Source organism: Sparus aurata, chromosome 15, assembly GCF_900880675.1.
Source record: "Sparus aurata chromosome 15, fSpaAur1.1, whole genome shotgun sequence".
Classification (NCBI taxonomy): Eukaryota; Metazoa; Chordata; class Actinopteri; order Spariformes; family Sparidae; genus Sparus; species Sparus aurata.
In genome coordinates, this window is record NC_044201.1 from 9,517,500 (window position 1) to 9,544,119 (window position 26,620).

At 41.2% G+C, this 26,620-nt stretch overlaps 2 protein-coding genes across 21 annotated transcripts in view; both read right to left on the bottom strand.

Annotated features, from left to right (window-relative positions):
• Positions 1-4,672: 4,672 nt before the first annotated feature.
• Positions 4,673-19,142, bottom strand: LOC115596364 (collagen alpha-1(IX) chain). The gene is made up of 27 exons (XM_030441418.1): positions 18,668-19,142; positions 17,990-18,101; positions 16,804-16,927; positions 14,951-15,344; positions 14,768-14,845; positions 14,572-14,667; positions 14,432-14,485; positions 11,568-11,621; positions 11,420-11,473; positions 11,285-11,338; positions 11,058-11,111; positions 10,917-10,970; positions 10,766-10,819; positions 10,357-10,410; positions 10,215-10,259; positions 10,086-10,139; positions 9,938-9,991; positions 9,793-9,846; positions 9,594-9,665; positions 9,472-9,507; positions 8,930-8,974; positions 8,799-8,831; positions 7,892-8,038; positions 7,333-7,509; positions 6,545-6,635; positions 5,454-5,531; positions 4,673-5,177 (listed from the first exon to the last, which is right to left on the bottom strand). Exons 2-27 carry the CDS (start codon positions 18,066-18,068, stop codon positions 4,975-4,977), a joined length of 2,292 nt encoding a protein of 763 aa, XP_030297278.1. The 5' UTR covers positions 18,069-18,101; positions 18,668-19,142; the 3' UTR covers positions 4,673-4,974.
• A 1,525-nt stretch (positions 19,143-20,667) lies between these two features.
• Positions 20,668-26,620, bottom strand: part of LOC115596343 (dystonin-like) — a 118,665-nt gene continuing 112,712 nt past the window's right edge. For 8 of the 20 annotated variants that reach the window (XM_030441333.1, XM_030441330.1, XM_030441332.1 and 5 more), the window contains 5 exons: positions 25,455-25,568; positions 23,697-23,887; positions 23,350-23,460; positions 22,643-22,769; positions 20,668-21,755 (listed from right to left, as the gene is read on the bottom strand). In XM_030441333.1, coding sequence (XP_030297193.1) covers positions 21,499-21,755; positions 22,643-22,769; positions 23,350-23,460; positions 23,697-23,887; positions 25,455-25,568 — 800 coding nt within the window. In that variant the 3' untranslated portion in view covers positions 20,668-21,498. The remainder of the gene's footprint in view (positions 21,756-22,642; positions 22,770-23,349; positions 23,461-23,696; positions 23,888-25,454; positions 25,569-26,620) is intronic. The other 12 variants (XM_030441351.1, XM_030441347.1, XM_030441342.1 and 9 more) reach the window with 5 other exon arrangements.

Consider the following 26,620-nt stretch of genomic DNA (forward strand, 5'->3'; position numbering starts at 1 on the left):
TAAGGCTGTGTTGCTAACTGCAATGGTGCAGACGAGAATATTAGATAGATTTTCCCAATTTTGACTAACAGAAATGTTCATTTATCATTATTATACATCCTATTCATTATGATCTGAGTAAAAAAAAAAAAAAAAAAGGGTTTTTTGGACAACAAATTCCATTCAATTAAGGACTGAATTAAAGCTTTTTCATGGGGAGTTTTCATTAAGCTTATATCCAGGGGTAGAAAGTACATTCACTCAAGAAAAACTACTAGATTCTTTCACTGACTCGAATTGAAATGGCTCGCAGACCTTAATGCATCAGCAGTAATAATGTAATACTATGAAATATATAATAATATAACACAACTCTGTAATAAGTACTTTTGTTTTTTATACTTTAAGTAGATTTTGTTGCTCATACTTCTGTCCTATTTTCAACTGCAGGACTTTTACGTCTTGCTTACGTTGTCTCATATTTGGGGTAAAAAGGAAAATATCATAAAAAAACGCTGGGATGAAAATGTCAGACGTCACCTTTTGCTGACATTGAGCAGCAGTGCTTCCCTCCTGACGGCCTGGTTGACCCTGAGCCTCAGCACACTCTGGTGGATCACGCATGCAAATACTGAGTTGTGTTTGGAGCCTGGGAGTGGCCAACCTGCTGGTGAGAGTAGACTTTCCAATACCGAGTAATCCCCTGTCTATGTGAACTGGTCTGGGGTTTGTAACCAACAGGAGGTACACATGAAGGAAACCCCGGGGCAGAAAATCTGTGTGTTTATTGTGTTCTTCCAACAAGAAGGACTTAAATTGTCTTCTGAGGCCCATACAGTGATTAATATGTCTGTGGAGGATAGGGATGTGGTCAAACTATGTGGAAATGTGATTGATTACATTTAGCAGAGCACTGACCAAGATTACATAATAACTATGTTTGGCTACATTTGGCCTCTGCCAGGAGAACAGGACACACAGTATTAACTGCCAAGAAAACTGCAGCAAATCTATGTCTAAATGTATTTTTAACTGTATTGTAAGCAGGCAAATTCAGTTGGAAACTTGCTTATTAGACAAATTTGAGCTAATTATATTAATTTACTGGAATAAGTTGAATAATTTGTTTGTGTAGCTGCATTTGCATGGTAAGTGCAGCTTAACCAATCAAGAGAAAAACAATCATTTTTGTGCAATCAAATCCTAACAAAGCCATGAGCTATATTTAATGTGTGTGCCACCCTGAACAGCAATTGTGTTGAGAGCACTATACACCGATCTTTCTTGCCTCTGTTTTGTGTTGACCCCTTGGGACCCGACAGACCCCCGGGTTTGGGACCACTTGGGCAGATTTTCTTTGTCAGGACATCATATCGGTTTCTGCGTTCCACATGCCTGGATTTGTGAATGGTGTGTAAATCAGGCACCCTTCTGGCAGGGACTGCCCATTTGTCCAGCAGCCTGTTAACTTGAAAACAAAAGCCTGATGCTCTGAATACCTGTTTCTATGAAAATAGACGCTCTCCCTGGTTCCCTTAATAATAAGTCAGTGGCTTTGATCGTTATGTAACAATTGTAAACATGGTTAATGCTATGAAACAACTGCATTTGGTTAGGTCAAAACTACTTAGTTAGGTTTAGGAAAAGATTTTGTTTTAAAAATATGTAGGTCATTTAGTTAGTAAGTTTGTAATGTCAGTTAAGTTACCAATGCAAGTTGGTGAAACCAGAGTGTGTATTTTTGGAACAGCAATTCCTCAGAGCACTGGATGTTTGTTTTCTGATCGCTGGTTGTTGGACAATGGGCCTTTGGTCCATGGGAAACTTGATGGACTATTGAGGTTTCGGAAAAAATGATCAGACCATTGGCACGGCACCCCTGTGGCATACAGAGCAATACAATTAATGTAAAATGTGCACATTTATGAGGTTGATGCACACAGTAAAGTAATTTCTAACAGTCTGACCCCTGTTCAGAGACATGGTGTTAAAGAGCTTTTAAATGTTGCGGGAAATCCACAGAACTGATAAAACACGTTTTATCATTTCTGTTTGATGACAAGTTTGCCTTCAGGCAGTCATGTAATGTGGGAAAAGATGGATCAAAGACACTCTTAAATCAGTTTAAAGCTTTTTTTTTCTATTTGGCAATTCATAGCTGCAAGTCATTAACTGCCCCCATTGGAAGGCCCAACAGCCTCAGACAAAAGGATTAAAGGCCTGTTAACAGATTCTTACATTGCCCTCTAACGCCACACGCTCATCAAAGGGCTTTTTCTTTAAAACTGCCAGAATATTTATAGCAGTGAAAGAATTATCTCTACAGCCGGTGAAATCAAATCGGTTAATTAGCTATGAATCGAATACTTCAGACAACTATGAAATTGGTTTGCGCAAATGAGGAAATTGTACATACAAATAATGTGGAAGCAAATTAACCAGAAATGTTTCGACAACCCACACGTGTGTGAAAACATGTGAATGTAGTGAGAAAAAAACAAGCGGTCAGGATAGTTAATAAAATCTGCAGTTGGACCTAACAGCATTAGAGGTCTGCTCACTTTCACTTCTGTAAAATACAAAATAACAAACTTGGCTTATTACTTACATGAACGAAACATTTACAGTGTCTGGCAGCTGCTCTGAAACTTTTCAAATTAATGCCCAAGGACGACATAAAACCTCTCTCTCTAATAACCTCTGATTCTGTGCCATCACTTTGAAGCTCAACCATATTGGGTCGTTTTAATCAGCTCACAATGCATTAAGCCTTATTTATCAAGATGATCATGGTGTGCCACAGAGATAAATGGTGAGCATGTCTGAAGCAAGTGGTTGAGCCCAGAAAGAAAACTCAGAGGATAATCGTGGATTAGTAATAGTTTCCATGACAGAGGTGGCCACAGCATCCAGAGCAGCATGGCACACATGATGCTGCAGTCACAAAGGGAGTGGACGATGACGATCTAGAAGTCGATGGGCTTCTTAGAGGAGCATGTGAGCCAGAAAATGCACTGAAAAAAGCTACACGAAGACTCTCCTGGGAGTTTTTCCCTTTAGAAGTGTTTCCCCGTTAAATGGAAAACAATCATTGTCTTTCTCAACTCATTAAGTCTTTTCTGGGCTGCAGGATTTCTGGAGCCTCTTCCAGCATTCATTGATCGCAAAACAAGGAAATACCCCGGAAAGGGCGCCGGCCCATTGCTAATACAGATATACGACGCATTAGTCATATCCTCATCTTTATTCCACTTGACCAGCAGGATTTTTAAGCTGGAAAGTCCACACAGGCCAGGAATCAAACCAGCTCAGTGTTGCTGTGAAGCAACGGTTTCTGCTGAGCCACCATGTGTGAACCACGGCTGTTTGTGTCACTGTTTGTTCTCATCACTACAACAACTGCTATGAAAAAAAAGGTTGTAGATCATTGAACTTTCCTTTTGACAGCTAAACCCAATAAGCATAATGAAGATTTGTAAGCACTTAAATTATAAACAGAAAGCATCAGAGGGAGGATTTACAAACCTTCCACTTGGGGAAATCTTTGTGAAATATGAGGACTTAAAAATAGACAATCTGATTCTATTGTAGCACACAACTTCACCCTCACTCTCATTTGAGTATCTAGGGATAATAGTATGTACTGTAAAAAAAAAACAAACCCTGATGGTACAGTACCCCCTAAAGTGAGGGGTGGGGGTGAAAACATAAGTCCTCCCTTTCATTCTGGATGCGGATAGTGCACTTAGCTGCAGTGATGACTGGAGTGACCCTGCAACAAAAAAGTTGTAACAGAAATGTCTTTGGATATATGCAGCCCAACGTCACGTTTGGTTAGTAGCCTAAGCTAGCAATCCGGCCAGCTAGTTAACAATATTACATTTGGCCTCTGCCAGAAGAACAGGACACAGTATTAACTGCCAAGAACACGAGCTTCTATTACTTTGCTTGACATCTTAAAACAACTTTATGCTACCAGGAGACTGTACCACCAAGGGAGGAGAATTATTCTGCAATCTTGATGGGAATTGAGAAATCCTCTCTGGAATACTTGTTGCTCCCTAGCTGGTGACTGGAAACCGATCGCTAACCAGGTGGAATTCATGCACCAATTTGGTCTGAATGAGGCCTTTGGAAAATTTGACATTGTGGTCCAATATGGCGCCCAATTCACTTTGATGGAAGTTGCTCACTGGGTGAAGACACCAAAAAAGTTTTTTGATTCCTCCAGATTTTATGAGAGGATGCACACGAGCCAGACTGACTAACAAGCTAACTTCCCATGTGAATGGCATGAAAAAACTTACTGACACAGCTCATCTAGACTTTTCCAATTTTATTGTACTGAATGGACTCAACTCTGATAATACAAAGAGTTATTTCAGGGCCTTTTTGGCAAAATGTATTCAGCAAATCCAATGTGCATCACGAGTGAAATAAAGGTCTTGTTGGGAAAGAATGCAGCACATGATTCTCTAATACAGAAATGTGATCGCTAAACTAAAATCACCTGACAGACCAGAAACAGGATTCATTTCTGTCTGCCCAAGTGATGTGTTGCTCTACTACTGGGGGGCGCCAAAGCTGCAAGTTTTCATAATCTTACATTAAGTAATTAAAACATGCTTACTTACTTACAGCTGTGATCATGGACGAGAATCAATTTTTCACACAATGGTCTAAAAAACATCAATATGATTTTTGTGTTTTTATTATAAAGAACAGACGTTTTAAGACAACTCAGACTTGTGAAATCAGTTTAAATAAAACTATCAAATGAAGACGGTCTTTTTATACAAATATATTTTGTTACCACTCTCCTTCAAATCACACAGGTGTTGTTGTCTTAGGTAACCTTGTAGATCAAACTGTTCCCATTTTCAGTTAAGATGCATATTTACATGAAAACTTAAATTTATTTGAACAAACATATTAACAAAACTTCGACCATGTTTTCCTCCTTTAAGCTTGATATTCAATTCGCTGTTGCTTCCTCTACGGGCGATTCCTCAACCTCCGCGGTGCCGGCTGAGTAGTCCCACTGGTGGGGTTCGGATCAGCGCACCCAGAGGTGACACAAACACCTGGAGGTCCTCTGAGACCTGCATGGCCTCTGAGTCCAGGCCGGCCGACATGGCCCCTTTCACCTTGCTTCCCTGGCTGGCCGTTAAAGGCTCTGCCGAGACGTCCACGCTGACCTGTGATTGAGGCAAAAATGTTGTTTAGTCTTCAGGGCTCCCTGTCTGCAGGGTTAGCTGAGTAAGACTATTTTCACAGACTCCATGAAGAGAGAATATACAGGGAAAATTATTTCTTCTTTGGCAAACAACACGTCTCTTCCCTTTCTTAGGCTTTTGAAAGGCAGTCTCGACCAATTATAGTTTGGAAAATGATGCACAGACCCAGATGTGGATATCCATTAATGTCTCATTTTAAACAAGACCTCAAACAACATTAAGTGAAGATGAATTTACCCTGAGATCCCTGGTCTCCAGTGTGGCCAGGCAGGCCGTAACCCTTGGCCCCTTTATCACCCTGCTCGCCTCTGTCACCTGCATGCCAGACACAAACACACACACACACACACACACACACACACACATTTGTCTCTTAGCAGGAGTGACAATAGACAAGCCAAAATGCTGTTCCCCCGGGACTGAGAACACTCAAGAGCACGCCATCCATGTTGATTAAAGACCATATGTGTTACTGAGATCATTGTTAAAGAAATGTTTAAAACACCTTGTAAATATTCTTCGATTTCATTGGCTTGGCACGAGAATGTAGCATGACTGTGACATCATGCTCAGGCCTCTAACCATAAATTAGAGCTGAGAATATACATGTTAGCAGACAGGTTTTACAGCGCTGTACAGGATTTGATTCAGCAGTTTCATACACTGCGATTCATGATGAAAGGTAGTAGAGTAAGTTTTTTCCAGTGGTGGAAAGAAGTATATTTATTCAGAAATTGTAAGAAAGAGTGATTTTATCTCAGGTTTTTTAAATTTAATGTTCCTTTAGTTCTCTACTCCGGGACATTTCAGAGGGAAACACTGTACTTTTGGCTTCACTACAAATACATGGCAGTTATAGTTAACCTAGAAATTTAAATTTTCTAGTCAGGCATGCTTTTAAAGAGCCCATATTCACAATTTTTCAAAAATCTATTTATTGCATAATGTCCATTGCTGCGGCACCTCTATTCATCTTCAGCAGCATCGTGGGTACTGCAAGCGCCAGGTTTTGAAAAATTGGTTTGGAAAACCTGGTGCCTAAATTACCCACAATGCAACGTAGCCACTGAGTAACATCAACCAGACAATTAAACAGACCTCCATTTGTAAAATTGGTGGAGTTATCCTTTATTAAGGTTTTTTTGTGTATGGTGTCAGTGATGTGTTTTGTCATCCTGCCTCAGTGAAGTGAACCCAGTCAAGTTAACAGTTAATGCAGGTTTAAGTAAAGGATCCAAATTCTTTTTTCCTTAAAAAACACAGCTGAATTATAGTCTTGTTGTTCACCATGATTCATAAATATGATCTGTCTGGTGTGTTTTGCGCACCTGTTTCTCCTTGGCGGCCCTGTTCTCCGGCTTCTCCGTAGAATCCCGGCAGGCCCACTTCTCCAACAACACCATCATTACCAGGGTCGCCCTGACAACATCATCAATAGGAAAATACATTGTTAATCTCTTGTGTGTTTTCAGTGTCAACTTTTCTTTTTTTCAATCTTAGGTCAAGTCATGAATTTAGGTTTCATCTTCATCTCTGACCTGCTCTAAGCGCAAAAACTAAAAAGATTTATTTTGCTGATGATTCAATACTTTGTTAGGAAAACATTGTACGGTACTGGTACATCACTATTCAAGGTTTGGCATTAAACACCACAACATGAGGCTTATTGGCCATAATCTAATATAGTGGAATATTTTTATATAGTCATGGCTTCAAGTGCATTTATCAGCGTTATGATTAAAGAAGTTGTGGAACATGAATCGGTCCTACAGTGTAATAATGTGGAAAAGGCTTTCCAATCCAAGGACAGCCTTGATACTCTCCAAAAACCATTCAACACAGACCAAGTGTCTAGTCTGTGACTCCTTATTTGTCCTCATGGAGACGTGGAAAATCGTAATGTTTTCATTCCAAGCTTTTCTGCCAAATACTTCAGCTCTTTTAGTCCAGTCCAGACCCTCACAATGTGTTTGCATTTTACTCAGGCAGGGAGAAAAAAAAATGAACAATGTATGGAGAACGTGCTATGGCAGTTCATCTCAGCTAACGTTTTAATGGAGGTAACACCTAAAGCAATGATAAAAATCCACGCGGGACACGTTAACCATAAACTCACAGGAGGTCCTTGGGATCCTTTCTGTCCGGGGGGACCAGGGGCACCCATAGGCACGTCCCCGTAGAGAGGACAAACTGCAGCACACGTCCTCTTTACTGAGTTGGCAAAGGCGGACATCTGCTCCCGAAACACCGCCTTACAAACCTCGATCACGTGTTCAGCAGGCAGCGTCGGGCCCTGTGTGACAAATCATTACCACATCCATCACTGGAAAGGACCCGAGCGTGGGACATGTAATGTGGAATATTACAGGACAGGACATGATGAAGAAAATGGCTACCTCTCAGAGAAAATGCAACAAACAAATGAAGCCAACAGGCTCATTATGGATTTATAGCCGCACTAAATGAGACCCCTGCTGTGAGTCACTACTAACGACAGGCTAATGTGAAACTGTTTAAATATGTTCTTGACACCAAAGTTGTTACCAAACACAGTGTGTGTGCCAGTCAGTGTAAAGACTAGTGCAAATGATTACTCGGCTGTTTCCGTGCCATCGTTCACACATGAAGTAGAGAAATGAAGTGCTGCGCTTTTCAGAGTCTTCTATTTTACTTACTGGTGGACCCGAGGGCCCCTGAAAGCCATCTGGTCCTCCTTCACCTCGAACCCCCTTGACTCCGACAGGGCCCGAGCGTCCAGGTGGGCCGGCCGGGCCGCGCTTCCCCCGTCCTCCCTGAGGACCCTGCCCACCCCTGCCTCCAACCTACAGAGCAGGTTAACAGCATCAGCAGGACTGGATTACACAATACAATACAGTACAGCGATCAGCGTTGCATGAGCACACATCTTATTGAAAGCAGCAACAGCTTGAAGTGCTTATCATGTCACATGAATAGTAATAATAAACTTTTATGCCGTCAAACCAAATTTCAGTGGTAAAACTAAATATTAGCAGAACATTTTTGAAAACGTGACCACCACAAAATGAAAAATTGAAACGTGTGAAAACCACAAAACCCGCTATGGAAGTATGATACATGAATACATAAACAAACTGTTAGAGAGCAGCGGGAAAATGTGCGATATTCATTTTTGTGTGTGGGTGTTGCTGCCCTCATCACATCTACAGATGCTGCAAAAATGATAGGAATGTCATTTGGCGGATTTGTATTCAATTTCGAGACGGTTTCAGTTTGCAAACAGATAATGTGACGAATGTCTGCCAGGAATATCATAGTATTGTGAAACGCGTGTCTGCATGACTGCTCTTTTCAGTGTCACAACTCACAACAGCCAACAGGTTGTGAATTCTCTTGTGAATACATTTAGAGCATTGGATTGATCTTGAGTAGGGCCTCATGTATCTATCTGTGCCCCGTGGCCGACATTTAAAGGCTTTTTTTAGTCACAATGTTTTCTTAATTTACTTAGCCTGTAAACGTGCAAGTGTTGCAGTTATCACTGCTATTATCACCATCAAACATGATTTGCTAATGAAGCTCTAACAACCGAATCACGCTCACCTTTCCTTTTGGGCCCTTTACTCCTTTTTCCCCCTTTAAAATGAAAAGTAAAGATAAAGTCATGTTAAGAAGGAAACACGATGAAGATGTAACGACGGGTACGTAGAGAGGAGAAATATGAAAGGCAGTACCTCTGCACCTCCGGCTCCTTGAATTCCCTGGATTCCTGTGTCACCCTGCACAAGGCAAATGCAAAAAATGCACTTGTTTAGAAACTTCTCTATGAATCGATTTAATTCACTACTACACTACACTACTACGATGTAAGTATTAAGATCCTCAATGACAGTCATTTCAAGGTCTCAGTCACAGCTACAGCTTTACTGACTGATTTTCATTATGTTATTGTGCTGTGGCTGAAGTCCAGACAATGGGACTTGCCGCAGACCGTGTTTTGATAGTGTCAAGCAGAAGGTTTTGGATTTCGACCTGTGCTCATATCTAGCAGTGACCTCAATATAAGAATTTGAAGAGTGACTCCACCAAAGCTGGTGGGGTAATAGAAAACATCTGCAGTTCATCACTTCATGATTTCATGACATACATGATTGTATATAGCTCATGAACCAGTGTGTTGTAAATCAGTCATTCCTTAAATGGGGAATTGTGACATTAAATGGTGATTTTCCAGTAATTTCTGATTTCTAATGGGTAAAGGATGAGGATGTATTACCTTGGACCCTGGTTTTCCAGGCACACCCACGTGTCCCTGTGAAGACATGACATAGTTTAATGGCTTGAAGAAAATGAACTAGTGTTTGGAAGAGTTCAGAAAAATTCATGTGGAGGACTTACAGTAGGTCCTGGTGGGCCGATAAATCCAGGTCTTCCTGGCTTCCCTGCAGAGCCCTTGTAACCTCTTGGGCCCTCGGGAATAAAACATTAATTAAACCGACCTAAAGGGACTGCTTTATTCTTTGTCATTTTCTGACAAACCACTTTATGTACAAAATGCATAATGTGCTTGTCTGTAGTGACTGAAAGAGTGACTTACAGTTCGGCCCTGGGGACCCATTTCTCCTGCGGGCCCGAGGGTGCCTTTCTCTCCCTGTTACAGACACAAAGCACAACAAAGGAATGAGCCAGAAACAACTCAATTTGACATTCATTTTCAAAACCAAACAAGATCAGAGGGTTACCTTTGTTCCACTTCGTCCGAGTTTCCCACTGAGACCTTGCGGTCCTTGATAAGCCTGTGAGCGACAGATGAGACTTAAATCGATACACAGCAAGCACACTGCTTCTCAAATTCACGATTAAGACATCGTTGTCAACAGAATATAATACCTCTATTCCGAGATCACCATCTCTGCCTGTTAAGCCCGGATCTCCAATAATGCCCTAGGGAAACACTATCATTATTGTTGAACAGACAAATTACTTTCAAGTGCAAGCGAGTACTCGGCTGTGACTCACCTTCGGTCCAATGGTGCCAGCTCTGCCACCAGGCCCTGGGATCCCCTGGTGTTCACAAGTTCAGACAAAAGATGATATCCATCAAAATCCAAAACAACACACAAAAACTTGAGACATTAGTTCACATGCTCGTAATACTCACGGGCTGCCCCTTTTCTCCGGAGGTTCCCCTCTCTCCAGGATCTCCCACGATTCCCTGTCAAATCATCATTTCGAGCAACATTTGTAAAAATTGTACGCACGTCATTCGGTGAGCAGCGTGGTGAACCAGTGAGCCTTCCTTCATATACAATAGGTCGAGGCTCTTCTCCCACTGACTCACCAGATTATATCGATACAGTTCAGGCCCTCAGATCCCAGCCAAAATCCAGCCGCATGAACAAACGTTGTTTATGGAGACGGCACATAAGCCAAAAACATAGCTCTCCTCCCAGTGTTTTACCACATTAAATATGATTTACTGGCCCTCCACGCTCACATGACAGGATTTTGAAAGGTGTTGAGAGTGTCTTGTTGTGGATTGTGGAACAGGGAATCCCGCAACAACCCACCTGCTTTCCTCTGGGCCCAGCCTTCCCTTCTGCACCAGTGGTCCCTTGTGCTCCCTAAATAGAAAAGCATGATGGAATTGACACAATTTCTAGATTAAATTACAATATCCAGAAATAGATCAGATGGAGGGGAGTAGAAAATGTCAAATACCTTAACTCCTTGATACCCGGGAATCCCTTCATATCCTTGTTCGCCTTTAGCACCCTTCAAGGAGGCCAAAATGTTAGTGAAACGCTAATTAGATAATAACTTGCAAATGAGCTTACCACAGTGCGTGAAAGGTTAACTCACAACTTCTCCCAGATTCCCAGTCTCCCCGATGTCTCCAGGTGGTCCACGTACTCCCTGTAATTACAGTCAAAATGCCGACATTAAACCCTCTGGATGATCTATAAAGCTGCACAACTCTGACAATAAAGCTGCACAGAAATCCAATAAAGGGTCTGTAACTTCATTAGCCGACTACTTCCCTAATCAAACAGATCATGTTAAAGCCTGAACCCGGCAGAAGAGTTTACCTTGAAGCCTGCCGCCCCTTGTAATCCTTTGAGCCCTTTAGGACCTCTGTCTCCCTGTTAACGCACAGTTTCATTAGTTCGGATTTGTAACATTTCAGGGTAAAGGAATTGACAAATCGCAGCGAGATTAATTACCACTTGGCCCCAGAGTCCTCTCATTCCTTTCTCCCCTTTGATTCCTTCTTCACCCTGAGGACACGAGAGCGAGGTTTCATTAACAGGTCTTGAGAACGAGCCAAACCGAAGTGTAGGCCTGATAGGGGCGCATTAGCGTGGATCTTACCTTCGGGCCTGACTCGCCGATGTTGCCGTAGTCTCCCGTGTTTCCCCTGATCCCCTGCAAGACAAGATTAACTTTAAACACAGGCAAGACTCGTGGGAGCCAGTTGTTTGCGAATGGTTTGAGAAATAGAGCGTAAAATGGGAACGTTGGCGACTGTTTCCACTCAGAGGAAGTTTTGGATTTTTCTGCATTCATTGCGGCAAGACTGACGTTCAATGAAGCGGGACATTTTAAAGGAATGTTTTGACATTTTGGGAAAGACAGAACAATACACCAGTACTGGTTTTCTTGCCAAGAGTTAGATGCGCTCTCCTTAATGGTAGACATTAAGTGCAGGCCAGGACAGTTTAGCTTAGCTTAGCTTAGCATTGAGACTGGAAGCAGGGGAAAACAGCCAGTCTGCGAGCATACTTAAAGCTCACTAACATGTTAGATTGTTTGTTTAAGCAATACAAAAACCAAGTGTGACATTAAGAAAAAAGAAATTACAGTGATGACAAAGACTGCAGGACATCACGGTGACAGGGCAGGAAATAGTCCATCACTAACTAAACTAACAAGTTAGGCAAGGCAAGGCAAGGCAAGTTTATTTGTATAGCACAATTCAGACACAAGGCAACTCAAAGTGCTTTACAGGCACACACAAATTACATTAAAAGACAAACATTTCATTTAAAAGACATTAAAAATTGCATTATTAAAAAAAAAAACTCAGAGTAATAATGCAGTTCAAAGACTTGAATTGCTTCAGTTAGATAAAGTGTGTTAATAAATGAGCTTTACAGCTGCGAGCCAGAACTGATAGTGTTTTCCCTTAACTTAATTGCACTTCAAACCAACATTATGTAGCAGCTTCAAAATCATGTTATGAGACAGTTAGCTTAGAACAAACATTAAGGGTACAAAGCTAGCTCCTTCCAAAGAAAAAAAACATTTGTTCCACCAGAGCTTCTGAAACAATCTTCGAAAACCTCAATAATTAAAACATATTTTGTTTAGTCGAAACGACAATTTGAGGTTTATACATTGTGGCTAAGTTGAGGTTGTGAACTTCCTGGAGGTCCTTGTACTGGAGGTGTATTTCTGTACTCGACAGAGCCGGGCTAGCTGTTTCCCCATGCTTTGAGTCTTTATGCTAGGCTAACCATCTCCTGGCTGCAGCCTCATATTTACCACACAGATGTGACAGTGGTACTGAGTGTTTGTAGAAATGAGGATAATTAAGATTCAAACGTGAACATGGCGTGAATGTCACGTCAGTCACATTAGCAGAAAATATACACAATTCTATTCAGCAGGAGGAAACATTAGTCATAAATGCAACAAAATGGAGCGGTATTGTTTGAACAGATGCTGACTTCCTACGTAGTAGGAGGAAAAGTGTTTTCCAGTTGGCTCTATTTCACTGAGTCAACAAACAGATTAAACAAGCACAGGATGCCTTCATGTTGTCCGTTTATTTGACCATCTCACCCAACGCTGTTTTTAAGCAACTGGGCGGAGGTTAACCTCAGAGATGGCCGACAGTACGGCGAGGAGCATGACCGTGAACTTTACAACGTTTCGAAGGCCGTATAGCTCCGACCAGCAGAGGACCACCCACCGCCCGAGATGGACAGTCCATATATCTGTGCCAGGAAATGCCCTCCTTGGGTGCCAGCAGGGGAGGAGATAAACATGTTGGGGCTCTGCGATTCACAAGCTGGCAGGAGGTCAAAACTCTAACGAGTTACACAAGACAGATGTTTACTCCAGATGAGCCCCAGCTGCAATTCAGCACATCAATATGTAGCATGTACAGCTCTGGAAATGTGCTCTTAAACGTACGTGGGCCTACAGGCGTACATGTGTCTGCTCAGGCAGCGTTGGGGGATTTCCTTGAGTGCAAAGGGCATGTTAAATGCCAAACCATCACATACCTATAAAAAAAAAAGCCCCCATGTCTTTAAACACATGCTCTCCGGACTCTCTGATCTGCTCCAACATAACTGACTGCTAAGCATCAAAGAGATTAACAAGTCATAAATTTAAAGTGGAAATAATCACGTCGGTGGCTCCCTAAAGGATACAAATGTGAGTGTATTTATCCTTTCACTGATGCATGCGTAACTGGCTCCTGCAGCAGAAAACTCTCTACATTATAATCTCTCAGACCTTAGCTCTCCTTCACAGTGTGATCGTTCTACGGTGAATTCAATTTGCCTTATCGACAGGAGAGAAAGTACCATTTAAGAAACAAAACATCAGAGAAATGTAACACAACAGTTAAGCACGCTAATGCCACTCATTACCAGACACTCGGAGGGTAGCTGTTGCACAACTGCCTGGTTTTCCTGTGTGTGTGGGATTCATTACATTTGGCTCGTAACATCCAAATGGAAAAGCAAAACCATTAGGAGGCCTCTGATCGTTCGCCAGTTTGAGTTAAATCCTGTATTCTAAACCAGCAGAGCTCGTGTTTTAAGATGCAAATGGCTATTTCAGAACGACAAAAAACAAATTTATTGTCACATCCGTATTGGTTCGTGTTTATCTTGGCTTCCTCCTGAATCTTGTGCAAAGCGGACATGAGTTTTTCGAGTATGAAAGGAGCCCCTATGTTTACTATCGCTAAGCGCTTCTGCTTCCAGATCTGTTTCCATCCTGTCGTGTCTCAGATGTACTTCTATTGCCATTTTCCACAGCTTTGCTGCTGTCTCGCGAGTGAAAGTTTTACAATGTCACTTAACTATCGCTCAGTTTAACTCATTATCGTGCCGTAAGAGGAAGAGGATGCTGCTAAGAATACACTAAGCAAGCGTTCGTCCAACATATGAATGGTTCGATGTTCGCATGACTGAGAGACATATTGCGTATTTATTTACCCAGTTTCCTTGTCTTCCTGCGTCTCCAGGATTTCCCGGAAGACCTGTGTGACCCTGCAGCAGAATAATACAAATATGTTACCTCAGATCCAACCCATTTTATTCACATTTTCACATTTACACTCTACAGGTACATTCACCTTTGGCCCCGGAGGTCCCTGGATGCCAGGTTGCCCATGCATACATTTACAAGATGCTTTTCCAGCTGTCAGACCGATCTCAGCATACCCTCCACACTGCCGTGTGCAGAGAGGTGAGAAAAAAAAACAGTTAAAACTTCCCACACACATCTCTAACAGAGGGCTGGGAAACCATGTTGAAAGGAAGCTGACTCACCACACCAGAGAGCTCACAGCAGCCCTCGGAATAAGCCTGCTCTGGGTCACATGACACCTCCATCTGCTGGAGGTCCACCTGGAGAGAAACAAGAGACAACATTAGAAACTGAAGTTGTATCCCAAATCAAGGGATAACGAAATATTACTTTTCTATACGTAAAAATCCTAAATGTCAACGTACAGACACAGAGCGATCTCGTGCCGCCCGCTTGACGATGGACGTGTACCCTCGATGGATGACCGGCCTCGGCTCGTCGATGGACTCTGCACTGACCTCTTCACAGTCTATCAGCAGCTTCACCTGGCTGCCCTTCACACTCAGCGCCAACTTGTGCCACTCTCCGTCAAACAGCTTTTTCGCGCCATGGAAGGTCCTCAGCATCTGGCTCCCTCGGGGGCTGGTGTAGAAGAAGTCTAAAGAGCGCGTGTCACCCTGGAAGCGCAGGCCGACTTGCTCTCGTCCCTTGGGGTCACTGACCTGCCACAGGTCCCAGGATTTCTTTGCCGCGTCTTTGGTCACCTTGAAGGTTGCAATGACGGAGTAGTCGGAGGGCAGTCCGTCTGGGTACACATCACTGTGGTAGGAGAGTGAGGTTTAGAAAGCTGGATCACATCAACGAGGAGGCAGCTCGCTTCACAAAAAAAACACACTCAGTGCTTTTGTAGGAACTTAATTGTGTTGGACCCTGGCTACCAGTAAGTAGAAACAGAGCTTCTCAAACATTACGCTTAAAATAAAATACGCTTTCTTTGAAACTTTTTGTGAAATCTCTTTTGATGACGCAGTGCTAAGTAGACAATGATTCTTTGTTCCCTTTGATTCGAACAAAGTATGTTCTCACTCAACTCAGAGGGCAAGCTGGACTCAGGCACTGAGCGTTTAATAAAAACAAGACCACGTCTACAGTGATTAGGGTGACCAGACATTCTGATAAATTTGGGATGGTCCTGAATTACAAGCGGTTGTCCCAATTCCAGAATCTGGTCCTGTTTGTCCCAAACTAAATCCTAATTTTGATTAGTTGTAGCCTAAAACATCATTAGATTGTGATAGCGTGTGAAAGATATTTTTGGAGTTGTCCCCAGACGGGCACTGCAGACAGAATCATTGTAGAGTCACGCTATTAACTACAGTCACTTCTGTACAGCTTTAATTCTGTTGTGATTTCCAGTTGTAAGTGTAACACCATGCATAGTGGTCCGACCTTTCTGACATTTCTGTTGTCATTATATCATGTACTGTGTTGCTTTCCTAACGTGTCTTTGATAAACCAAATGCCCAACAGCAACATCCCACCAACGGTCAGACTATACTAGTTTTGGAAAACTAAAGCTTTCATTTTGTCCTAATTGGTAAACTAGGTCTCAGATATAACCCTGTTGTTACGCCCAAGATATGAAAAGCATCCAACATACACTTTAGATGAATAAGATGGTTTGGAGTTTAGTTGGAAAAACAACTAATGTCAGTATAAAACTTTGACTTTATTTATTTTTTTTTTACTTGTAGTTAAAAATTATGTAATCAAGCCACACCCACCACTGCAAAGTGACCACGCCCACCGCAAATTCTCCTGTCCTGAATTTCCGGTGTTTAGCAGGTTGAAGATTGACCATGTTTGCCGTGTTATCTTAACATGTTAGCGTGCTAATGCAAATCATCTTTGGTTGTGGAGATGTTTCAGTGTGAAACAAGGTGGTACAGACTGTAATCTGGACTTGGCTAGATTTAAAACCAGGCGAGTGCACTCCTGACAGACCCATGATATTGGAATGAGGAAGTTTTTCTGATCATGCGACCAATGATAGATTGACTTCAAAGTATCAAATACCCTGTTTGCATGTGGACATGATATCAATGCTCAAAGCTTCAAAATCGACTGTAGTGATGCACAGGTGTACTCTGTACTCAGTTTCATTTGCTCACTGTCACTCCTTAGAGAACACGAAAAGTTACTCTTTCGGGCAGTGTTAAGTTGTGTTTTTTAAAAAAAAATTCCAGCTTTATTGGACTGGACCTATCTGGTACTGTACCTCATGGTCTTCCGCAGATGAATAGAGGGGTTGACCCGGTAGGCCACCGCCTCAGGTTGAGAGCCGTCCACCCTCCTCACTCCCCTCGACTCAGGCACACGAAACTCCTCCAGCAGATCAAAACCTCGCAGCACAAACACCGAGTTTAGTTTGACATCCCACCGATTTGGCATCAAAGGCGCTGGACTGCTTCTAAATCTGACGTCAGCACTGATATCACTGATTTGTTAATCCGTCGCATTACTCACCGTCATTAATAATGCCATCTCCTCACCGGTACAATGAGGTAACTTATTAAACCCATCAACACGAAGAGGGCTGTTTATTTTCATCCATGGGTGGATTTGGCTACTGAATTCTAAACACTGCATGCATTGTGCTGCAGGATGAATGAGATCAGCATGGCTGCAGTGAATCGTGTGAGGTTAAAACGTGCGGATGAAAGCCGGTGAAGATTACTGATTACAAATGCTATGGTAGAAAAAGAAACTCAAAAAAACCTGCTTTACAATGATAGAGAAAAAGCATGTTAACAAGTTACCCCTTTATGTCGTTTTACAGAATAAACATGCAGTGATAACTTCACCCTCTCTCCATGACACAAAGCTGCACAGTCTCATCTTATTGTACTTATGTTTCACTGCCATCTATCACAGTCAGTAGGCCAATAATACAGCACTGCTCGTAATATTTCTGCTGACAGAGTGTTTTATGTGTGGGCAGGACACCATAGGGAGAAAAAAAACATGGTGTTAATTAGTTTAATTATGGTGACAGTGAGACTCAGCTGCAGGGCTTCAAATGTCCGTGTGCAGAGCTCAACCCCAGGATGACCTCATTGACCCCTCACTGTCCACACAACCGCTGACAGCAGGAAATACAATACCGGGTCGACCGCTGCCGAGGCAAACAATGGAACGTGAACTGACAAACACTGACACCCGCTGGTCGTGACGTGTTAGTACAGCGTTCATCTTGGAAAACTATATGTGATTACTGTCAGTCATGTTTTAAATGATACCTGCCTTTATATTAGAGAGCTCTTTAACAGAGGGGTTTGGACAAATATAGCAGCAACATGTTCAACACGTCCAGACCCAGAGTTAATGTAGTTATTTGGAGTTATTTTTATGCAATGGGAAATACACTGTAGTGATCACGTTAAGTACAAAACAATTCAACTTACTTGGCAACTTTTGACATTGGGCCTGTTCCAAAAGGACAAAGAGTGCTGCAAACACCAGCATCGCTTTGTAGGCCGGCATTCTCAAATGTTTGAAGTCAGGGGCTATAATTGCCTGTAGTACAGCAATTAGATCCATCAGTAATTCCGATTCAGAATCAGATTTTATGAGTATTAGACATATATAAATATGACTGGCTATGTTAAATAAAAGACTGTCACTTAAATCTTAAAAAAATATATACATATATAGGTGTCTATGCATGAATACTAAGATTTAGAAAGAGTTAAGAAAAAAACAAAGAAAACATGCAGTTCTACATTTCTTGATATCAGCAAATAAAGTGATAATTTGTTTTCTTTGAAGTTCCTTCAGATATAAAATATTTATACTTATTTGATGCAATACGACTTCTTAGGCTTTAAAATAATATTATATGACAACATTTTGATCCTTTGAAAGCAATAAATAGTTGTATCTGAATTGCTTTGTGCATGCAGAAATACTGGACACAGTTACACTAATCACTACATTATCATGCACACCAGATTTGACTACACTGACCTTCTGATGAATAAGCAGATAACATAGACAACCCCAATTTACGTAATTTCCCACTGTCGAATGAATAATAATGAAAAGGTATTTACAAAAAAATTAAAATGACAAAAAATACTCACATAATTTTGAAAAAAAAAAACAAAGTCCCAGGGCTCCTGTTGGTGGATCTTATCCAGTCCGTGATGTGAGGATGTATCCCGCTCTAAAGTGCCATCCCCAGGCCAGTGTGTGAGCTGAACAGGAGGACCATTCAAACTAGAAGCTGTGGGTCTCAGAGGAGCCTGACCCCTGAGCTCCACTCCACCTTTGGTCCCCAGGGGATCTGTCTCTTCTCATAGGTCAGTTACACCTACAGCACAAGTCCAGTAAACTGAGTCATCACCTTAAGGACATGTAGGTGAACATACCAGCGCCTTTATGTAGGTGAGAGCTATTGAAAGGAGAAAATCACGATAATGTCGAAGAATGAGCCGACACCTCAGCGATGTTTTGTCAGATGGGTCTCTCTAAAAAAAAATGTTCGGTGTGTTTCGCTGCGCGGAGCTTTAGTGCATCTCTTTGCTCATTCACTGGTGCAGTTAGGAGGAGACCGTTGTAGACACGTATTCTAAATGGCTTTAAAACGCAGTCACACAGGTTTTAGTGTATGTTCATTCAGGACGGCGTTGAGGGAAAGATGTAGTATGTCACAGCTAAACACAAGATGCTCTGCAAACATTCCAGCCGGAGTCAACCGCACCTTCAATCTAAGCCATCTCACTGCATCCAACAACCAGGCTATAGGGAACGAGTAGAAAAAGACTGCAGATGACACACACAGACACACACACACACTAGGTACAGTACTGCTTCAAAATGTGTTTAATAAAAAGAAAAAGAAACAAAAGAAAAACTTTAAAGTGCTGTAAGTCGTTGGTTTAGCTACTGATCGAAATTGCTCTCAGGTATGAAGCAGTGTGGTGACCTTTAATGATCAATAATATACATTAGTCCAGGAGCATGAAACAGAGCGACATGGGAGACAGAGGAACAGAGAGAATGACAAAGATAAGAGAAAACAAGACCGGAGTTTACGGCAACGCTAGCAGTTTTGGGATGCTAAAATAAAGCCAGAGCTATCATCAGCATGCTTACATGTGCACAATGACATCAGGCTGATGTTTAGCACATGGTTACTATATTCGCCATCTTTGTCAACATGCTAACATCTCCTAATTAGCACTGATCACAAAGTTTAGCTGAGGCTAATGGGAAGGTCTAAAGGTCAGAAGTTCTGACCTGATCTTTATATCCCAGTCAGGGATCGGTATGCTGTACAGAATTTGTGCCAATCCAAGTCCAGATATGTTGTACTAACTATGGTATGACACTGGATTTTTTAATTTTTACTTTATGATATGGTGCTAAAGAGAAATTCAAGGGATTGTTTTCTTACATCAGGGAACGGTAATGCAACGTCACTTTTTGGAAGATACCAGCTGAAACCTGTACAACATTACGGCCCATATAGCTAATAATTTACATCCCATTCATTTAAACTTCAATGTCAACATGGTCAGTAAACACTGGCTGTTAACAGCCAATTGCATTACGAACAGAAAAACAATAAGATCATGCTGAGGCAGGCATGTGACTACAACTTTACCAGTTTTTTCACTTTTAGAAAAAAAGGTAGGTAGGTGGTTGATGTATGCATGATAGCCACTGTATTCTTAGCATTCAGTTATCATAACATTAGTGTGCCCTTATCCTATCATTAACTAACTCCAATTTTGTAGTATTACACCTTTGTCTCTGTCAAGACATTCTGTATATATTGGCATTTTGTCATTTCTGCGTACTTTATACATTTCTGATGTCCACTGACGGTCGACAAACGAGCAGTAACAGATAATGACAGCTAGGAAGCTATCCTTCAAAAAATTATGGTGATTCCCCTTACCTATTCATCCTCTGGGGTGCATGAATGTAACATTTCACAGCAATCCATCCAGTAGTTGTGATATTTCAGTCCAAACCGAAGCGGCGGTCTACCTGACCATCGCACAGACTGACATCCCTGAAGCCATGCAGCTAGCGTGGCTGCTAAAAGGAGCCAAGACAAGCAAAGCAGAGACAATTCTGTGGTCCACACCAGGTTCTGGTGTTTTTCTGCAAGCAGGTTTATTACAAAGTAATGTTACAGTAACAATTTCAGCTCTACCGAAATTAACCATACATTGACATAGATGCACAAGAGAATGTCTACATGGAGTGGCACCTCTTAAAGGTCAATGCGCACACTGCTGTGAAGTGGTCAAACAAAACAGGGATTGCAGCTGCTCACAAACAAACAGGACTTAAAAGCTTCATGATTACGAGGTTTCTGCTACTTGCCTTAAATAGTGTTTTTCAAAGGTTTCTGCAGTGCTTACTGGGGATTCATTGTTATAATATTGCATTGCCCTTTAAATGCATGTTGGCAGTATATCATAGCACTTAAATAGATAATTGCAGTGCCTCCAATGGTACCATAATGCACCATCTACTCCAAACATCAGCAAACATAAATTACAGTACATTCAGTAACTCTCAGAGCGCTATCCTGCGTGTTGCCCTTCATTAGTGTGTTTAGAAATGTTAGCTAACCGTACAACGTAGTCATTCCCAAGTTTTTCTAGTGTTCGTCAAACCTCTACAGGTTTCGCATCAATAAAATAAAATACAATAAAAACAATTTGACATTTTTCACAAAAAATAAAATACATTAAAAACAAATACACAAGGCCATTGACATTCCATTCTCACATAATATTAAACCATATTGCCTCTCAACTGAATATTTTACATCTTCGCAACGATTTAAATAACACTCAACACATTTGCAGTCTTTTAAGTTAGATATCTCCAGTGTCCGTTACGTGTTTGGGGTGCAACTAGCTCCTGGGTTGTGTGTTTTCAAGGCCACTGACTATCGCTTAGATCCCTTGGCCAGTTTGCTCGTGGGAGTGGTTCTTCTCTGAGGAGTGGGGATCTTGGAGGGTTTTCCTCCGCGCTGACGGGATGAAGAGCGCGGCGTCGCTCGGGACGAGTCACCGACTGTCTCAGACGCATCCGAGCACACAGACTGGATGTCCGAGATGTCAAAGTCAGAGGCGTCGCTTCCTCTGCGACTGCTCCCTCTGCTCCCAGCTTTACTTCCAGGTCGGCTGGAATTTTTTCGCGACTCTAGATGGATAAAATCAATGACAACAATCAATGGCGAGCATGTGAGTCAAGTCATTCAAGTCCCAAGTCATTTTCTCTTGGGCGAGTCAAGTCAAGTTCCAACTTCCAAGTACAAGTTGAGCCTAAAGTCTTTTAGTTTCTGTCAAGTCAAGTTAGAAGTCATCCACACATTGACTTGAGTCGACTCTAGTTCAGGTCACAATGACATGAGTCCACATCTCTGACTAATGAACTGCTGAGACTGAGCCAAAACAGTGGAAGCATCATTCTTTTGCTTTTTTTGACATTTTACTCTATTTATGTTATGGAGTTCATGTAAATGTATGGTAGATTATCTTAAAAACTGAGTTGTACTTCAGATTAAGATTTAATTTAGACTTTTATACTTTGTTTGCTCCTAATGGTAGTAATTATGTTCAGTATATAGTACTTTGCGAGAAATGATGATGGTGATGATGCAATGTTTACTCAGTATCTAACACAATTTATCAACAGTCATATAAGGAAACCAGTTAAAGCCTCAGACACCACCCTGATGACAGAAGTATACCAAAGTACCAAATCTATGGTAGCAATTGCTTCTTTCAAATGCTATGGTTGGTTTCCCTTATTTTGACGTTTTTTGCTACAATAACAGCCAAGTTGGTAGTACACGTAACTCCTGACACCTTCAGTGACCTCTGGCTGGCATCTCAGATACTTTACCCATCATTTTCTAAAGACTAGAATCCCTTAAAAATGTTTTTGCAGTCTTTACATGTTCTGTTATTTAATTCAATATTTTTTTCATTCACACACTTTATTCTAACAGCAGCAAGTCTGCCGCAAACAACATACTTTTTTTTAAAACATCATGAAATGAGTCACTAAAGTCGCTCTCTACTCACCACCTAGTGTCTGTGTCCGTGCTTTCAGTACGGCAGCGCTGATCAAGCTTCCCTCCTCACCCGACTGAAAGCCTTTTCCTGACAAGTACCCAGGAAGTCGTAATTTGCTGCCTTGAACTGGTGTGCCCTGCAAAACACAGAACTTTACTTTCATGTGTAATCAAAAGGTAGTTAACTGCTTAAGAAAACGTTCTTAAAAAAACAGTCCTTATCAGCTGAGGCGAACAACACATGGCACCAGACAACACAACAAATATCGTCGGGTTAGTTCTGGAATCCCCTTGAGAAGCTGTTAGTAAATACATGTAAAACCTGTAGTTAGTAAGTCAAACAACCATACATGCATAAATGACATACAAATGTGTTCATATTATGATAGCTTGATTTAAGACAGACATTTTTGTCAGGCAAGAATCAAACATACAGCCGCTTAGTAATGAAAGAGGTTAAAGCTTACAGACCCAATTGAAATCACAAAACACTTTCCAACATCTTCAAAATCTTTCACTGTTTTGTTTTTTCAATTCAGAACAACACAAATTGGAAATCAGCAAAAAATCTAAAATATAAACCAATACCAAATACACCTTTTACAAACTAGGAGCCTCTTTCTGGGCGTATTGTCTCTGTTATGATAATTACGCAGTAGATTTCAGTTGGGTCATAAATCTGAAGCGTTCCACATCATGTGCTGTATAAGACTATACCTCTGACGATGAACCTTGGCTCCCAAAGGAGTCTGATGATTTAAGAGGAGTGGAGGGTTTGCTGTTTGTAAGCCAGGGCTTATCATAATTGCGGGTTATGTGTTGGGGAGTCTGGGAAACAATGGCAAATCAAAAAAAAACACATGGATTCACAAATCAAAAAACTACAAGAATCACTAGATGTAAGAAACAGGAAAAATTAACAAGAAAAAAAATAATCAAGTAATGTCAAAAGAAAAAATTAAGGCAGATAAATGGGAGGGAATTCATGGTGAAGAATGATCAATCTGTAGGCTGAAGGACGACTAGACGACAACTGGCTCTCCCAGCAGAGTCGGGCCTCTCACCTTGGCAGTACTGGCTGCTGCTTGGTGAGACGGGACCGGACAGCTCTGACTGGAGGTGGATCTGTTGGGAGAAGCTCCTCTGGACGACGGCCGAGACCTCCGGCCTCGATAGCGGAAGCTCGCCATCACCTGAGTGGTTCCCTCTGGGAGGATGAACTTCTCCCGCAGCTCCATGTTGGTCCTGCCTTTAGCTAAGAAAAGACACTCCAAATGAGCCACGCTGCATAACAACAAATCTGTTTTTTTGAAATAGTATTTTCACGTTGATGAGGATGATGATGATGTGAGTTAACACTTTATTTTAAACTTGAAGTCCCCAATTTCCCAATAAAAACCTAGAGATATCTATGTAATTTGGTACTAATTATAAGTAAAATGGTAAAATTACAAATATTTGCTAATGTTCTTCCTTCAGTAATCAATTAATATTACAGACTTCAACATATGTTGAATTGTATGATTGGCTGTTGAAAAATTCACAAATTGGAATTACCTCCGCCATGGAGGTCATGTTTTCATGATAACACAAAAACTACTGAACGGATTTCCACAAAACTTGAATAGAGGATGGGTCTAAGCCCAGAATAGGCCCTGTTAATTTTTGGCTAGGATCCACATAAAGGGACAAGTCCCTTCTTTTTTTTTAACATTGTGAGATTTTTTTCACATTTTCGAGTACAATTTGATGTGGATCTGGTAAGCTTAAATCATGGTAAAAATTGATGAGATTAGGTTTAATTGAATTAAAGGGAACTGTTTCCTTGGCGGAGGTTAGCACTCTACTCACTGCCAATCTAGTTAATTGTGAATAATTAATTGGAAATGCGTCAATCGAATGCAGTATCTGTCTTCCCTGTAAATAACACTGCATTACATATATATTTCTAGGAAAACCTATTACATAAAATTATTGGGAAATTATGAGGGAAATATGGACCTGTAAAATAAAGTGTTAAAATTATGTGGTAATTATAAATAAATTTCAATATTAAAAGAAAATTAAATTGGATCTGAATAAACCATGAAAACACACAACTCATGCAGTTTAAGATCTCAACCATACTTGTCCAACAAAAGTGATTACTGCTGCGACAGTAGCAGAATACACGTTTTGTTTCCCAACCGGCAACACTTGTCTGTTTGCTTGGACTGTTAAACAAATGGTGAAAAGATTCAAATAAATCAAAGTGCGCCGAAACACTCCCACAACAGATCGGCCAAAATCATAAGAATTACAGAAACCGAGGAAACATAAACTACCCCGCAGTAAACCAAACAGACGTCGCTCCAGCTGTGTTAAAAACAAACTGGCTGACATGCAGTTTTATTCACTGAGCCACACTTTCAAACAGAGTGAACTGACAAATAAATACTGCGTGTATACGGACAACCTCGTCATCTTTCTCAGTGCTAGACAGTTTCAGCTGAGCCTCCTCTTTAACCTTTCAAAGGAATTTAAAATGTTTGATTGATTGTTTGATTGTCAAGCGAACCAGTAAACTGCAAAAGAAGCTGCGCCAAGAAAAACTTGTTACATGCTGAGAGAGAAAAGAAAGAGCTAATTTGGCGCCTCGGGTCCCCAAAAAGTGCCTCGGAGAAAGTGACAGCACTCGAACTGCATGCATGAAAACCAGATGGAGGTGAATGACGGTTGATTGTGAATGGAGCCGGTGGTTCATGGGGATGCCGCTCACACACACACACAGCTAGAGTAGAACACACCAAGCGGCACACACTCGGATGTGCAGACACACATACCACTGTCGGGTTCATGGAGCAAGGTGAGAAAGTGTGAGATTTGCCAACCTATAGGAGACTGAGTAATTGAAGAGTTTGATTCCGAGCGCAACATTTTGCTCCCATGGTGGTGAACTAGAAGAAATGGTGTCATGTTCAGCAGGAGGAAACAGGAAATTTGATCATTAATACAGGACAGCAGAAACAAGTAGAGAACATAAAGCATTTGCAGTAGACAAAGCGACGGAGAGGACGGTTTTATACTTTGTAGGCGGTGGATTGGTGATCACAAATTGTATTTTCACACTAATTCATGTTCTTACTGTCGACATTAATTCCTAATCTTTAGTTTTTTACTCTGGTTTTTTTTTTCACACATCGAGCTTACAGAGTGCTGTCATTAGGGAAAATAACGAGAACATTTGGCACAATATTTACCGAGTATCAGAACGGCAGCTAAAGCGAACCTATGGGGGCAGACATAACCAAAAGTGAAACTTAAGGATGTCTGCCCCCATAGGTTCGCTTTAGCTGCCGTCCTGATATCTGGTCAATATTGTGCAAAAAGTTCACATTATTTTTCCTACTGACAGCACTCTGTAACCTCGATCAACAGGGATATGAGTTAAAAACGGCCAAAGTTCTCCTTCAATTTAGCAGAAAATAGACTTAAGAAGAATGTAAATAAACATAGAAAGGGTTTTAAAATAAGGACCACAGTCGTACAAAGAGAAAAAGAATGCAAGACAGTCACAGTTGTTCTTTCCACTTATGTTCAAATTGAGGATTAGACTCGTAAACTTTCCATAGATGGATCTAGAACCGAGAAAATGCTGATTATCCCTTTAAAGTCAGTTATTCTGGATTGTTATGTTAAGTAATGAAATACTTGAATACTGGAATATTGACCAATTCATTGCGGTGAAAAGAACATCATTAATTCTACAGAACTGAGAAGTGGATTAGCTGATTTAACCAAAGCAATGTGCAGTATCCTTATTCAATCTTCATGCTAAACAGTTCACATTTAATAGTGCTTGGACAGTATAATTTAGCATCCAATAGGGCTATAATGGTTCACACAGTATTGTCAGGCTTTAACTGTAAAAAGATTCAAATTAAAATGATCCTTATAAGATATACACAGACATGAGTTGCACAAACTGTAATGTTCCTTTGTTCGTACA